The sequence below is a fragment of the Agelaius tricolor genome, unplaced genomic scaffold (assembly GCF_023055355.1).
Source record: "Agelaius tricolor isolate 1412-34295 unplaced genomic scaffold, bAgeTri1.0.p SCAF_30, whole genome shotgun sequence".
Classification (NCBI taxonomy): domain Eukaryota; kingdom Metazoa; phylum Chordata; class Aves; order Passeriformes; family Icteridae; genus Agelaius; species Agelaius tricolor.
Genome location: NW_027269290.1, coordinates 2,365,799 through 2,379,962, shown reverse-complemented (window position 1 = coordinate 2,379,962; position 14,164 = coordinate 2,365,799). Strand labels below are relative to the sequence as shown.

The window sequence follows — 14,164 nt, the reverse complement described above, 5'->3', positions numbered from 1 at the left end:
GTGTTTGGGGCTTCTCCAGTCCACAAGTGCAGGAGTGAGTCTGGATTGCAGCATCCAGAACTGAGTGGACACAGGAGATAGATGGGAGATGCCCTGGGGGCTGATAGGTCTGTCTGAGCCTTTTGAAGGTCTCAGTTCCCTCTCCAGGAGCAATCCAGGGTGCTGTGGAGAAGGAGAGCAGGTTGCCAGAGTGGGTGGGGGGCAGTGGCCCAGCAGAGATGCCTGGGCAGCTTTCCAGGGGCTGGCAGAAAGCTCAGGGGAGCCTCAGAGAGCCCAAGGATGGGAGAGCTGGGGCTCCTCTGCATCCAGACCCCCCATCCCTGCCCAATACCCACATCAGCTCTTTGTGTCTCACAGGAGAAGAAGGCAAAGGAGAGGCAGGTGCAGAGGTTCCTGTACACACTGTGGAGCAGCAAGAAGCAGCCTGATGTGCAGAGCCTGGTGGAGCTGCTGGGGGCTGTCAGACGGGGCAGCGCCCCCCGCAGGAGAGGGGGTCCTGTCCTGCTGCACTGCAGGTACCCAGGGCCAGCACAGGGCCTTGGCATGCCCAAATCTGGCTGGGCTTGAACAGCCAGGTGTCTGCTGAGGAGGGCAGGAGCCTGCCTTGAAATGGAAAATGGAAAATGTAAACCCCCTCCCTCTGAATTATTATCATTTTGAAATTAAGGGGCTTTCAGGGAAAGATATGGGAATAGGAATAGCAGTTCTTTCCCAGGAAAATTAAAAATACAAATGCAATAGTACAAAAAAGAAAAGAAACCACTGCCAGAGTCAGAGCAGGCCCTGTCCCCTGTGTGTCAGGGGGGTGGAACAGCCCCATCCCATGGGGGCTCAGCCCTCCTGCAGTGCCAGCTGTGGCTCTGCTGGAGCAGGGATCCTGCACAAGGGGGGAGTTTTCCTCTGCAGCTCCAGGGCTGCTGCAGATGGGCCATGCCCTGGGCCCATGGGAGCCAGTGGAAGTTCTGAGCCTGGGAGGTCACAGTGCTCTGCCAGGGGCTGGGAGAAGACAGGGCAAACAGGGCTGGGCTGGGGGAGCATGGGGGGAGCAGGCATTGCCAGGCTGAGGGGCCCAGGCCATCCCTGGGGAGCTGCAGGGGTGCTGGGAGCAGCCCTGATACCCTCCCTTGCACACAGAGACAGCTCCCAGTGCCTCAGTGCCCACAGGGCTCCTTGTGCCCTCCTCCAGAGGGGCTCAGCTCAGCCTGGCCTGGCATCAGTGACCCCCCTTGTCCCCTGCAGTGGTGACATGAGCCAGATGGGGACCCTGATCTCCCTGGATTGCCTGTTGCACCAGATGAAAGCTGAGAGAACCGTGGACATCTATGGTGTGAGCCTCCAGCTGGCCAGGAGCTGCTGCCTCCTGATCCCCACTCTGGTAGGTGGGGAGGAGAGGGGGTGGTGGGCAGGGTGCAGCAGAGTCCTTGTGCTCCCCTCCTGGAGCTGGCAGCATCCTGCCCACTCCTGGGTGCTCCCTGCTGCCTGTCCAGCCTCAGCAGGGATTTCCTTCCTGCTCCTTCCCCACCCTGGGGCTCTGCCAGCCACCAAGGGCTGAGGGCACTGACTTTTCCCAGGTGAGAGTTTTCCCTCTCCTGGGTTCTGAGTTAAGATCAGTTAAATTGCATATGAACTCACAGTAATTAAAGCACTCTTCCCATTGCACTCAAGGAAAAGTGGAGCACTGGTGTCACCCTACACAACCTGCCTGCTCCCCCTGGCTCTGGGCATGACTGTCAGCCTGGGGACCAGAGCCTGCTGGGTGTGCCCTTGGGCAGAACCTTCCCTGCTGGGTGTCCCCATGGGCAGCACCTTCATTGCTGGGTGTCCCCATGGGCCTCACCTTCCCTGCTGGGTGTCCCTGTGGGCAGCACCTTCCCTGCTCTGTGTCCCCATGGGCAGCACCTTCCCTGCTGGGTGTCCCTATGGGCAGCATCTTCACTGCTGGGTGTCCCCATGGGCCTCACCTTCCCTGCTGGGTGTCCCCATGGCCAGCACCTTCCCTGCTGGGTGTCCCTGTGGGCCTCACCTTCCCTGCTGGGTGTCCCCATGGGCAGCACCTTCCCTGCTGCATCCCCCAGCCCCAGAGCCTGCTGTCACAGCTGGGGCTGCCTGCCAGGGGGACAATGGGACAGTGCCACGTTAGCAGGTGCCCTGTGGGCTGTAGCACTGTCTGATAGAGCCATTCCATGCCAGCCCAGCCTTGTTGTGCCAGCCCTGGTGGCTGCTTGTGGCACCAGTGCCTCTGGACATGCTTCAGTTGCTGCAGCTGCTGAGTGAGCTGATGCACAGCCCTGGACACACTCCCCACAGGGCACAGCAGAACTGGGGAAGATCTCTCCAAGGCTTCCCAGCTGCACAGCCTCCTTCAAGAAGCTAATTACATTCTTAATTAATGTGAACCATGTGCGTGGTGGGAGCCAGAGCAGGGCCAGGCGTTCGCTGCCCTTCTTCAGAGGCGCTTTGTGCTCCCGCCGTGCCTGGCCCTGCAGGGACACAACTCCCTGTAAGAGCCTAAATGAGAGATGTGGGACCCAGGCAGCTCTCCAAAATGCAGTTTATTCCATCCAAGAGGTTACAGCAGTGCAGGGTCATGGGTGACAGAGCTGTGCCCACAGCTGTCAGCTCCAGCTGCAGGCAGGCCTGGAGACCCTTTGGTTTTGGTCACAATGCATTATAGACTTTTCTTTTGGTCACAATGCATTATAGACTTTTCTTTTGATTACAATGCATTATAGACTTTTCTTTTGGTCACAATGCATTATATACTTTTCTTTTGGTTACATTGCATTTTATACTTTTCTTTGCTGAGCATCTCAATACAGTAGAACCAATCTATACCTTAACTATTATCTATAGCCCATCATAACTGCTGTAATTACCATATTCATGCTACTATTCCCCAATCACTCAAAGTTAGTACATTACAGTTTAAGCTAGAAGTTGTTTTTCAGTTTTCTTGCAGTGGAAAATTCTGAGACCTTTTTTCTACTTGCACCATTTGCTGCCTTGTTTGCCTGTGCTCTCTTTCTGCTTGGTAAAAACATCTTCTTGTTTGGGGTGGGTTTATCCTTTGCTCTAAGCCCTTCTAACTAACATCCCATTTGCCTCCTTGGTTATCCAGTAAGACTGGCTCAGCAATTCTTTTCTTCTATATCAAAACTTGCTTCCATCTCTATTCCTTCATCAAACTCTACATTTAAAAATCTTTCTGCTAAGCATCCATATCTGTGAGACTTTCTTGGCAAACTTCCATCCTTCCCAGCAATTCCCCATCAAGGCAGAGCAGGGTGTAGCCTTTGCCTTTCAAGGGCCCATCAAACGCTGCAGTCCTGCTGAAGGGGGGCAGCAGAGGAGCAGCAGGGCTGCCCTGCAGCCTCCTCCACCCCTCTGGGGCCTGCCAGCACCCCTTGGTGTCTCGGGGGTCAGCGCTGCTGTTGTGCTGGAGGCATCGGATTTTGGGGGGAAGCAGAGGGGAAGATGAACTTTGATGGATGTTCAGGGGTAACTGTCAGAGTTTAATCCCCACCAGCCCCAGCGTGGTGCATGTCCCAGGGGTTGTGCTCTTGCATGTGGCCAGTCCCTGCGGGTGCCTGGGCTGTCCCAGCCCTGTCCCTCCCGTTTCACAATCTGTGACTCACTGCACGCACTGTGTGACCCTGAGCCTCAGCCATTGTGTGCTCACCCTCAGCGAGGCTGAGCCCCCAGCGCAGGGAGGAGGCTCCTCGTGACTTGTGGCTCAGCCAGAGCATTAATGAGCTCTGGGAATGCTCTGGGGCCCCTCTGCAGCCCTAATCCCCCTGGCCATGCCACGTGATCCCAGCCCACACCGTGGGTGCCTGGCCTTGCCTCCAGCTCTGTGCCCTGGGTACAACCCCAGTTACCTCCTCACATCTTCCCTCCTCAGCCCTGGCTTTGGGGCCTGGTGTCATTTTGGGGCAGCCTGGTGTTTGGGCAGAAGCTCATTTCAAACACAGGGGACTCAGGACCTCAGAGCTCACATTTGGACCTGAGGGATCAGTTTGGTGATACTAAAAAGAGACAAACAATGCAGCTGGGCTAAACCCAGATCTTTCTGTGCCTCTGTGAGCCTGCAAGCATCTGCCCTGATCTGCTGTCAGCTCCTGACTCTACAAGCTCCTGCACCAAGGGAAACTCCTGGTCCAGGGGTCTTCCCCATTTTGCCTTGGTGTAGTCCCAATGTACTGAGAGGAGATCAGGGCAGATGCTGCTCCAGGGGTTTTCCCTCCTGGCCCCAGTCACTGCCAGACCCCAAGCCTCCATCTCTGTGCCCTGCACATCCCTGGAATTGCTCTTTGCTCTTGTTTCAGGTGCAAACACCACAGCACATCCAAAAGCCACTGGGGCCCTTGGAGGGGAAGCCAATGAAATTGTTCCTCTGCAGCTTGGCTGGGATGTTCCTCTCAGCCCCATCACAGGGGACGAGGAAGGGGAAACAAACATGGTGTACCAGGCTTGGGTGGCTGTGGTGACACAGAACCACCATGGACTACTGGGGAGAGCAAATCCTGCTCTGGTACCAGACACTGCTCCTTAATTGGGATTTTTTCAAGCAAACTGCAAGGTTAATGTGTGACCTGGATGTCTCTGTCAGAAGCTGACTCTGACCTTTCTCTCTTGCAGGACCAGTACATCTTCCTGCACACCTGCATCCAGGACATCCTGGCTCAGAACCAGCCCTGACACCCCCTGGCCCTTGTGGCACCTTCTGCCTGCCCTGCCTGCTCCTGTACAGAGCTGGGGGCACCGTGGGACTCTGGCACAGAGGAGCCCTGCAGGAGCAGTGCCCTCCCTCCCTGGGCAGTGTCCCCAGCATGGTGCCAGCTGTGACTCCTGGACACACGGACAGGGTCCTGGGACACACGGACAGGGTCCTGCCACACCCCACTGCAGCCTCTCAGTGCACACACAGCGAGGGGCTGGGCAGGATCCTCTCCTCTTCTGGAGCTCTCCTGAGATTTCTGGTGCCTGGAGGGCTCTGTGCCCCCTCAGTGCACACTGTGGGGCTCTGTGGTGGCCCTGAGCCCAGCACAAGCATGGAGCACCATGGTCTGCAGTGCCCCTGGGCTCTGCTGTGGGCACAGCCCTGGGGCAGCTGCCTTGTCTCAGCTGGAATGGTCTTAGGTACAAACAATAAAGAGCCCTAGGAAAGAGTGTCCTTGTAAGGGGGGCTTGGCTGTTGGGGGCTCCAGCTGATGTGAAGGCTCCAGCACAGCAGCTGTTCCCTAAAGAGCAGCTGTGTCCCCAGCCATGGGTCACAGCAGTGTCCCTTGGCACTCCAGATGCTGCAGTCCATGGCTCAGCAGCTTCTGCTCCCTCTCTCTGCTCCTTCCCCTGGGGCAACACTTGTGCAGTGAATGTCCAGCCCACCCAGGCACATTTTCAGGGCTTGAAGCTGTGAACCTGCACCAAGGAGCAGGGCAGAGCCCCCTGGTTCAGCTGCACACTGGGAAGCAGCTGGCAGCCTCTGCAGCCCTGCTGCTCTGGGAGCTGGGTTGTCCATGCAGGGACGTGGCTGCTCTGCAAGCAGGGCTGGCCATACTCAAGGTGAAATCACAAGAAACAACTCAGTTCGCTGAGCTGCAAGTGCAGGCCTGAAGGAAGAGTTAAGATAAAGAAGATGGTTTCACAAGCATGTTCCTCATGTGGAAAAAACTGAACTGGGACCCTGTTTGCCCTTCTGCTCCCCTTCAGGCAGGGTGGGGTTGTAGTGCAGCCTCAAAGCAGTGACCTTGCCCCAGGGTGGCCCAAAATCCTGCCCACTATTCCATGTCCTGTGGCAGCTGCCTTGGGATGAGGAGACATAACAGGTTTGATAAGGAGCTCCCAAGAGCTGGCATGAGCAGCAGAGAGCCCCAGGTGGGTGACTGAGCTGGCCACTCCTCCTAATGCCCCTGTGATTCCACTAGAAGCTGCTTCTTCTTCTTCCAAAAGAAGGATCTGCCCCAGGATGGGACACCCAGGGCACCTCAGCATCAGCCATCCCTGCCTTGGGATGAGGCTCTTCTGCAGCTGGGAATCCTTTTTCCCTCTCCTAAATCAGGTTTCCTCCTGCTCCCACCCTGCAGCACCCAGCAGGGCTGTGCAGCCCCAGCCAGGTGTGGTGCCTGCTGTGCCCTGCAGCACTGCCCAGCTGTCCCCCTGCACACAGGGCACCTTCAGAGCCACCCCTGCACACAGGACACCTTCAGAGCCACCCCTGCACACAGGGCACCTTCAGAGCCACCCCTGCACACAGGACACCTTGAGAGCCACCCCTGCACACAGGACACCTTGAGAGCCACCCCTGCACACAGGACACCCTGTGTGTCCCCCTGCACACAGGACACCCTGTGTGTCCCCCTGCACACTGGGCACCCTGTGTGTCACCCTGCACACAGGACACCTTCAGAGCCACCCCTGCACACAGGGCACCTTCAGAGCCACCCCTGCACACAGGAGACCTTGTCTGTCACCCTGCACACAGGGCACCTTCAGAGCCACCCCTGCACACAGGACACCTTCAGAGCCACCCCTGCACACAGGGCACCTTCAGAGCCACCCCTGCACACAGGACACCTTGTCTGTCACCCTGCACACAGGACACCCTGTGTGTCCCCCTGCACACAGGACACCTTCAGAGCCACCCCTGCACACTGGGCACCCTGTGTGTCACCCTGCACACAGGACACCTTGTGTGTCACCCTGCACATAGGGCACCTTCAGAGCCACCCCTGCACACAGGACACCTTGTGTGTCACCCTGCACACAGGGCACCTTGTGTGTCACCCTGCACACAGGACACCTTCAGAGCCACCCCTGCACACAGGACACCCTGTGTGTCACCCTGCACACAGGGCACCTTGTGTGTCACCCTGCACACAGGACACCTTGTGTGTCACCCTGCACACAGGACACCCTGTGTGTCACCCTGCACACAGGGCACTGAGGTCTCTGAGCCCCCTGGACAGGGGCTCGAGTCCTCCAGGGCAGCCAGAGGGGTTTTCTGGGTTCTGCCAGGTTTGGCTTTGCAGCTGGCTTGATGACACCTACAGTGTGCCCTGGGGTATCCTCCTGTGGTGGCCCAGACACACAGGGCAGGTGCTGCTGCTGCAGAGCAGCCACCAGCCCAATGCCCTGGCTGTGGAAACAAACATTTCCCTCTTGTGACCCTCATCCTGCAGCCCCAGTGTGCTTTAGGACTTGCTGGTTACATAAAAGCCACAAAGCCATCAGGCTCCCTGTGAGCAAGGGGCTCCTCCCAAGGCAACATCATAAATCCTTCTGTGCACATGAGAGCATCCACTGAGCTTCACAAGGCCTTTTCATGTTGGGAGAATTCACTCATCCTGCTGGAGAGCCCCTGGCATGCTGGCATGTCCCCAGGAGCAGCAGAGTTGCTGGATGGTCACTGGTGCAGGCTGAGCAGCAGGGACAGGGCACATCACACTTGGCTTACCCTGGCACAAGGATGTGGTGACACAGAAACATTTCCAAACACCAACTGCAGCCAGAACAATGCAGCTCAGGGGGGCTGAGGGTGCCCATGGGCTGCCCAGGATGGTCTGGGCTGTGCTGAAGGCAGCAGTGCCCACACAGCCTGGCCAGAGTGGGAGGAAATCCAGCCCTCCATGGGGCTGAGGCTCTGCTCCACCTGGGATGCCCAGCCCAGGAGTGCTGCAGCCTGGAGCTGGGAGCACAGAGGGTGTCTGTCCTGTGTGCAGGGAATGTCCTGTGTGCAGGGTGGCACAGAATTTGTCCTGTGTGCAGGGGTGACACAGAAGGTGTCCTGTGACTTTGATTTAGCCCTTGGAAAAAACAATACTAACCTTTATATGAAGAATTACAAGCCACAAAAGTTTAAGCAGACTGATAGTGAATTTATCACAGAGTGAAAAAGTAGATTTTTGGGGTTTTTAGAATGGGGGTTCAGGGGGCAAGATGGAGGAATCTGGGCATGTCCAGCCTTTCTCCTTCTCCTTCTTGGCCTCCATCTTCTGCTGTGATGGTGGCACTTTTGGGTTGGTTTAGAGTAGAAGCTCACTGTCTAACATAGGTGATAGGTATTGGAAAGTAATTGTAAATATTGTACATGTAGTTTTTAATATAAAAAGATAACAACTCCCCAGGGGCAGGCAGAGTGCCTCTGTCTGTCTTGCTGAATGGACCTCAGCTGGACAGGAGAAGGAATTTTATAGATAAGAAACAATAAACAACCTTGAGACTGAGAACTGAAGAGCTCTGACTCCTTCTTCAAGTGCCCCATGGGCAGGGGCTCAAGTCCTCCTGTCCACTCAGCAAGACAGTCCAGGCACTCTGCCTGCCCCTGGGGAGTTGTTATCTTTTTATACTAAAAACTACCTGTACAATGTTTGCAATTACTTTCCAATACCCATCACCTATGTTAGACAGTGAGCCTCTACTCTAAACCAATCCAAAAGTGCCGCCACCATCACAGCAGAAGATGGAGGCCAAGAAGAAGAAGGAGAAAGGCTGGACACACCCAGATCCCTCCATCTTGCCCCCTGAACCCTCATTCTAAAAACCCCAAAAAATCTATTTTTCACCCCGTGACAAACGGATTATTATTCTACTTATACTGTTGTGGCTTGCAGATCCTCATCTAAGGTTTGCAATTTGCTCCATGGGTCATAATCAAAACCACAGGGGCATCCTGGGCTCTGTGCCAGGGTCTCTGAGCCCCCTGGCAGGGGTCCTGGCAATCCAGAGGGATGTCCTGAATTCTAACAGCAGAGCTCCCCTCACTGCTTTACCTCAGCACAGCTGACCTGCAGAGCATGTGCAGGCAGAGCCTCCTGTGTTGGAAGGAGTGAGGGAGCTGCTGCTGTGGGACAGGGCTGGGGTGATGCCCTCAAACAGGGCAGAGGTGACCCAGACCTGGATCCAGCTCCAGCTCCACCCTGCTGGTGCTGCTGGATGTGGTGCTGTTCACAGGGGTCCCAGGATGAGGGAAGAGATGAGGATCTGACTCCATGTTTCAGAAGGCTGATTTATTATTTTATGATATATATTATATGAAAACTATACTAAAAGAATAGAAGAAAGGATTTCAGCAGTAGGCTTGCAAGGAAAGGAGAAAGAATGGAATGAATAACAAAGGTTTGTGACTCTCAGACAGTCCATGCCAGCTGACTGTGATTGGCCATTAATTAGAAACAACCCCATGAGACCAATCCCAGATGCACCTGTTGCATTCCACAGCAGCAGATAACCATTGGTTACATTTTGTTCCTGAGGCCTCTCAGCTTCTCAGGAGGAAAAACTCCTAAGGAAAGGATTTTTTATAAAATGTGTCTGTGAGAGCTGGCACAGCCTATGGCTCTCCTGGCTCTGCATGGCCCAGGAACTCGGGGCCATGGTTGAGCTGAGGCCATGGACAATCCTGAGCATGGCTCCACATCCCCAGGGGTGTGTGGAGATGGGGTTTGGCATCAGGCTCTCCTTCAGTCTGTACTGAGAAGCCTTTGTCCCTGTGTGTCCCTGCACAGGTTCTGATGTTAAAGCTCCTGATGCTCCTTGTCTCAGAGGATTTCAGGACCTGTGGAGAGCCCTACATACAAAGCAGAGCCACTCACAGTGGCAGTGAGGATGCCATGGGCTGGCAGGAGCCTTGTGAGGGGCACAGAAGAAGGCTGAAGTTGGGGTTTCAGTCTCTTGAGCTGCTGGCTGCTCCCCTGCATGGGTGGGCATTGTCCCTCTGGGCTCTGCAGGGACAAGTCCTCCCATGTGTCACTGCAGCCCAGGCAGGGCTGCCCCCTCCACAATGGGCAGCTGCCAGGGACAAGGAGAGGCAGGAGACCCCAGGCTCTCCCTGCTGTTCTCCCTCAGTCAGAACTGCCCTGTGGTGCTCAGAGCCATCAGGGCTGGGCTTTGCTCTAAGCCTTGCTCTGTGAGGAGGGGCTTGGGGCTGGCTCCACAGCTGATGGCACAGGAGGGAGGCTCAGGATGGGACAGAATTGATTTCATGGAGGAGAACAGAACATCATCCATGTGGGACAACCTGGGCCTGCCCCAGGCCATGCCCTGATAGCAGTGACCAAGCAAGGGCTGGGCTGAGCTCTGCTGTCTCCACACCAGCTCTCATCCTGGAGCTCAGCACAGCACAGGACTGTCCATCCTCCTCATGGATGGGCAGGGCACCAGGACCTTCCACAGTCCCTTGGAAAGTGCCCCTGAGTCTCCTGTGTGTCTGAGCACAGAGCCAGCAGTGCCAGGACAGGGCACAGGGTGTCACCCACAGCTGGTGGCACAGAGCTCCAGGGCAGAGGCCCTGAGGGAGAAGGAGGGAAGTTAAAGCCATGCTGGGGGAGCCATGGTGCTGCCCACAGAGCTTCCATCAGTGCAGGAGTGAGTCCTGCCTCAGCCCTCACATCTGGCCAGCACATCTGCATGGGGCTCCCAGCACAAGGTGAACCTGCAGACATCTGCAGTAAAGCTCCTCCAGCAGCTGTGGAGGGAGCTCCTGTGTCATAGTTGACAACACAAAGCAACACACTCCATTTCAGAAGGCTTCACACTGTTTTTATTCTAGCATTCATGCTTTTTATACATTCTTACAAAACCCATGAGTTTACTCATTGGTCATGAGGGACAAACAAAGTCTTCATTGGAACAGACACTTGCAGGTTTCTCTTATTTTTCCTTCTTTCTTTCTTGGTTTCTGTGTCAACAACCTTGGTAGAAAATTCTTTCAGGGGTAAACATGGACCCTCTTCTCAAACTTCTCTGTGGCTCACAGGAGTCACTGTGAAGCCTCTCCCACACCCCTCATCCCCAGGGCAGCACAGGACAGGGATTTGTCCCACAAACTGTCCCACAGGTTCTGCCCAGTGAGTGCCATGGCTGGGCCAGCCAGGGTGTGTCTGTGGCACAGCCTCTGCTGCTCCTGCCTGACAGGAGGCCAGGCTGGTGCTGCTGCTGCTGCTGATGATGATGATGATGATGAAGAATTTATGGCCTCCCACCCAGGGCTGCAGTGGAGTCTGCAGCCACAGATGCTTACAGAGGGTATTGTGGGAGCTGTGGTTGGGATGAATAATTTTCCAGCCCTGCAGCTCAAGAGCCATGAAACCCAGAGGAGGAAAGAAAGACAACAGAGCACTAAAACAAAACCAACCTCTGGCTTGAGCTGCCCAGTGAGTTCTGGGCCAGGTTGTTCTTCATGTTTATCCTGCTCCGGATGAGCAGCATCCAACCATTGCCCTCCTCCATCAGCAAAGGGGCCAGAACAGGAGAGATGAGCAAGATTTGCCTGTTTGGACCCCCCTTCCTACTCCCTGCTCCCCTTTCCAGGCTGGCTCAGCAGGGACAGGCTGGGTTGTGCTGCCAAGTGACAGGAGAAGGGACACCCACCCCTCAGAGCTGGGGGGCACAGCCATGGCAGCCTGAGGGGGATGCTGGGGCACCAGAGCTTGTGGAAACCCAGGGCACCACAGGGAAAGTTTCTGTGTCTGCTCTGGGGTGCCCTGACTTTGACCCTCATCCATGGAGAAAGTTTCCCAGACTTCAAGATAGACTGGAATCCACAAAAGTGTGAAATAGATTATAGAGAGCAGTGTAGGTGAATCACTTGGTGAGAAATTTAGGGTTTGGGATTTTTAGTATGTTGTGGATGGAAGCAAGATGGAGGGGACAGGGTGTCCTCCTGGGTTTCTTCTTCCTGCTTCTTCTTCCTTCTTCTCCATGGGTTTGGGTGGCATTTTGTAATTGGGCAGAAAAGTCCCATTGTGGGCTCTGTGGGATCAGTTATTGGGTTAAAAGGGAAAATACTCCAGGTGTCAGTTTTTAATTGGATAGTTTAGTCTTAAAAGACCTTGTAACAAGAGATTGTTGGCCATTTTGTGCCTTCTAATGAAAAGCTGCAGAACTCACAGTAGTGAGACTGTTTTACTGATAAGAAATAATGAACACCCGAGTGTGAACATGAACTACTGTCTCAAGTGCCTTCAGTCCAGACCCAGAGAAAACCAATATTATAAGATCTACTTCTTTACACCAATTAAGTGATTTTCCTGAATTGTAATTCAAGTTGACATCAAAGCCATCTACAAACTAATCTCACATTTTCCCCTGCTCCTGGTAACAGCATGAACTGTCATCCCAAGTGCCTTCAGTCCAGACCCAGAGGAACTGATATGACCCCCAGGAGAACACTGCACTGACCTGAGGCCATGGAGAAGCTTCCAAAATTGATTGATAGAACTGGGATTGTGGGTGTGGAGTTTGAATAGAAGTGTGTGATATCACAGGGTGGAAAACTTAGAGTTTCAGGGTTTGGAATACAGTAAAATAGATGGAGGTTGTAGGGCAGAGGCTGCTCCTTCTTCACCTTCTTCTCCATGGGTTTGGGTGGTTTTGTGCAATTGGACAGAAAAGTCTGCAGTGCCAACTTTGAGTCATTAGCTATTGGGTTAAGACTGAAAATAATCTAGGTGTCAGTTCTTAATTGGATAGTTTAGTTTTAAAAGACCTTGGAACAAGAGATTGTTGGCCATTTTGTGCCTTCTAATGAAAAGCTGCCAAGCTCACAGTAGTGAGACTGTTTTAGTGATAAGAAATAATGAACACCTGAGCCTGAACATGAGCAATCATCCAAGTGCCTTCAGTCCAGACCAGAGGAACCCGGCAGGGGCAGCGCTCTCCCCTCGCTGCCGCTAGAGGACAACACACAAACACGGCTGAGCTGCAGGAAAAGCCCGACCCCGAGCAGCAGCGGGAGCTCCGTGCCCGCAGTGATGCCACGGATCCCTCTGAGCTGCAGCTTCAGCCAGACAGGGCTGGAAATTGCACTTCCACCCCCGAGGGGCTTATTCAGAAATGCCAGGTTTGCCATGTGTAGTGGTTTTGGTCGGTTAATTTGAGATTTTATTCATTTTGAGGTTAATAAATTGGGTTTCTTGGGGTTTTTTAATCTTTGACATGTGTCTTTCACAGAGGGGTGTTTAGTTTTTCAGTGGTTCAATAGATTGTTAGTTACAGAAATTTTTTTTATATCACTTCTTTAAATTTTTCCTGTGTTAAACAATGAGACCATGGAAGCATCAAAGCTTGGGTTTTTTCATCTTTGACATGTGTCTTTCACAGAGGGGTGTTTCGTTTTTCAGGGGTTCAATAGATCGTTAGTTATATAAAAAGTTTTGTGTCACTTCTTTAACTTTTTCCTATGTTAAACTATGAGACCATGGGAGCATCCAAGCTCTGTGGTCCAAGTAACTCGGTGTGCAGACCCTCAGTTTTGCCAGGACCCACTGGAATAAATGATGCTTTGGATGTTGGCTGCTGTTATAAGATTTCAAAGAAACAAGACATGGATATGAACCACCACAGCCAGCCTGGAATAAAAGGCAAACAGAGGAGTCAAAGTGAGGCACGTGGAGAAAAAGCTCTGCAATGTCAGGACATGCAGCTCCACAGAAATGTGAAAATTGCAGTCAGACCCTTCCTGAGGAAATAGATGGTTGCAATAGGAGCCTCTTCAGTGTGATTTTCTGCAAGAGCTGCAGTAACAGTGTGATCAGGCAGAGCCCTGGTGCTGAGGACAATTTGCTGAGTGAGGCATTGTCAGGAGGGGGGGATGTGGTTGGTGTGGGCAGCTGAGCTGGAGGAACAGGGGTCACAGGTGAGAGCTGCTGCAGCCAGGAGTGAGAGAGCACCCCCAGCTCCAGCTCAGGGGCTCTGCCCTCCCTGGAGAGGACACAAGATCCAAGGCAGCTCTGATCCAGCTGCAGTGAATCCATGAGGATTGCAAGCCATGGAAACCCACCTGTCCTCCCTGTGAATGACACCAGCATCCAAGGGAGCTCTGAGCTTTGATCCAGCTGCATTTTCCAGGGAGGATGGAAAAATGAGGATGGAATCCTGTTTGGGCCATGAAAACCCACCTGGATTTCACCCCCCACATCCAGCTCAGAGGTTCTGTCCTCCCTGTAAATGACACCAGGATCCAAGGGAGCCTTGATCCAGCTGCAGTGAACTTTCTCCAGCCCAAATTCCAATTCCTGGCTGATGTCAGAGCCTTTCCAGGCCCTGCCAGTGTCCCAGAGCTGGAGGGGAAGCGTGCTGAGAACCCCAGGGACTCATCCCTCTGAGGAGGGCTCCTGTCTCCCCACCAAGCTTTTGTGTTTTACATTTGGAGCTGTCAAAAGACATT

The 14,164-nt window shown here is 54.0% G+C and overlaps 1 protein-coding gene across 1 annotated transcript in view; it reads left to right on the top strand.

The window, feature by feature from the left end:
* The window catches only part of LOC139601220 (receptor-type tyrosine-protein phosphatase V-like), a 47,770-nt gene extending 42,601 nt beyond the window's left edge, over nt 1-5,169 (top strand). The window contains exons 37-39 of the mRNA XM_071450047.1: nt 358-515; nt 1,240-1,375; nt 4,639-5,169. Of these exons, the coding sequence (XP_071306148.1) occupies nt 358-515; nt 1,240-1,375; nt 4,639-4,698 (354 nt within the window). The 3' untranslated portion in view covers nt 4,699-5,169. The remainder of the gene's footprint in view (nt 1-357; nt 516-1,239; nt 1,376-4,638) is intronic.
* Nucleotides 5,170-14,164: the final 8,995 nt, after the last annotated feature.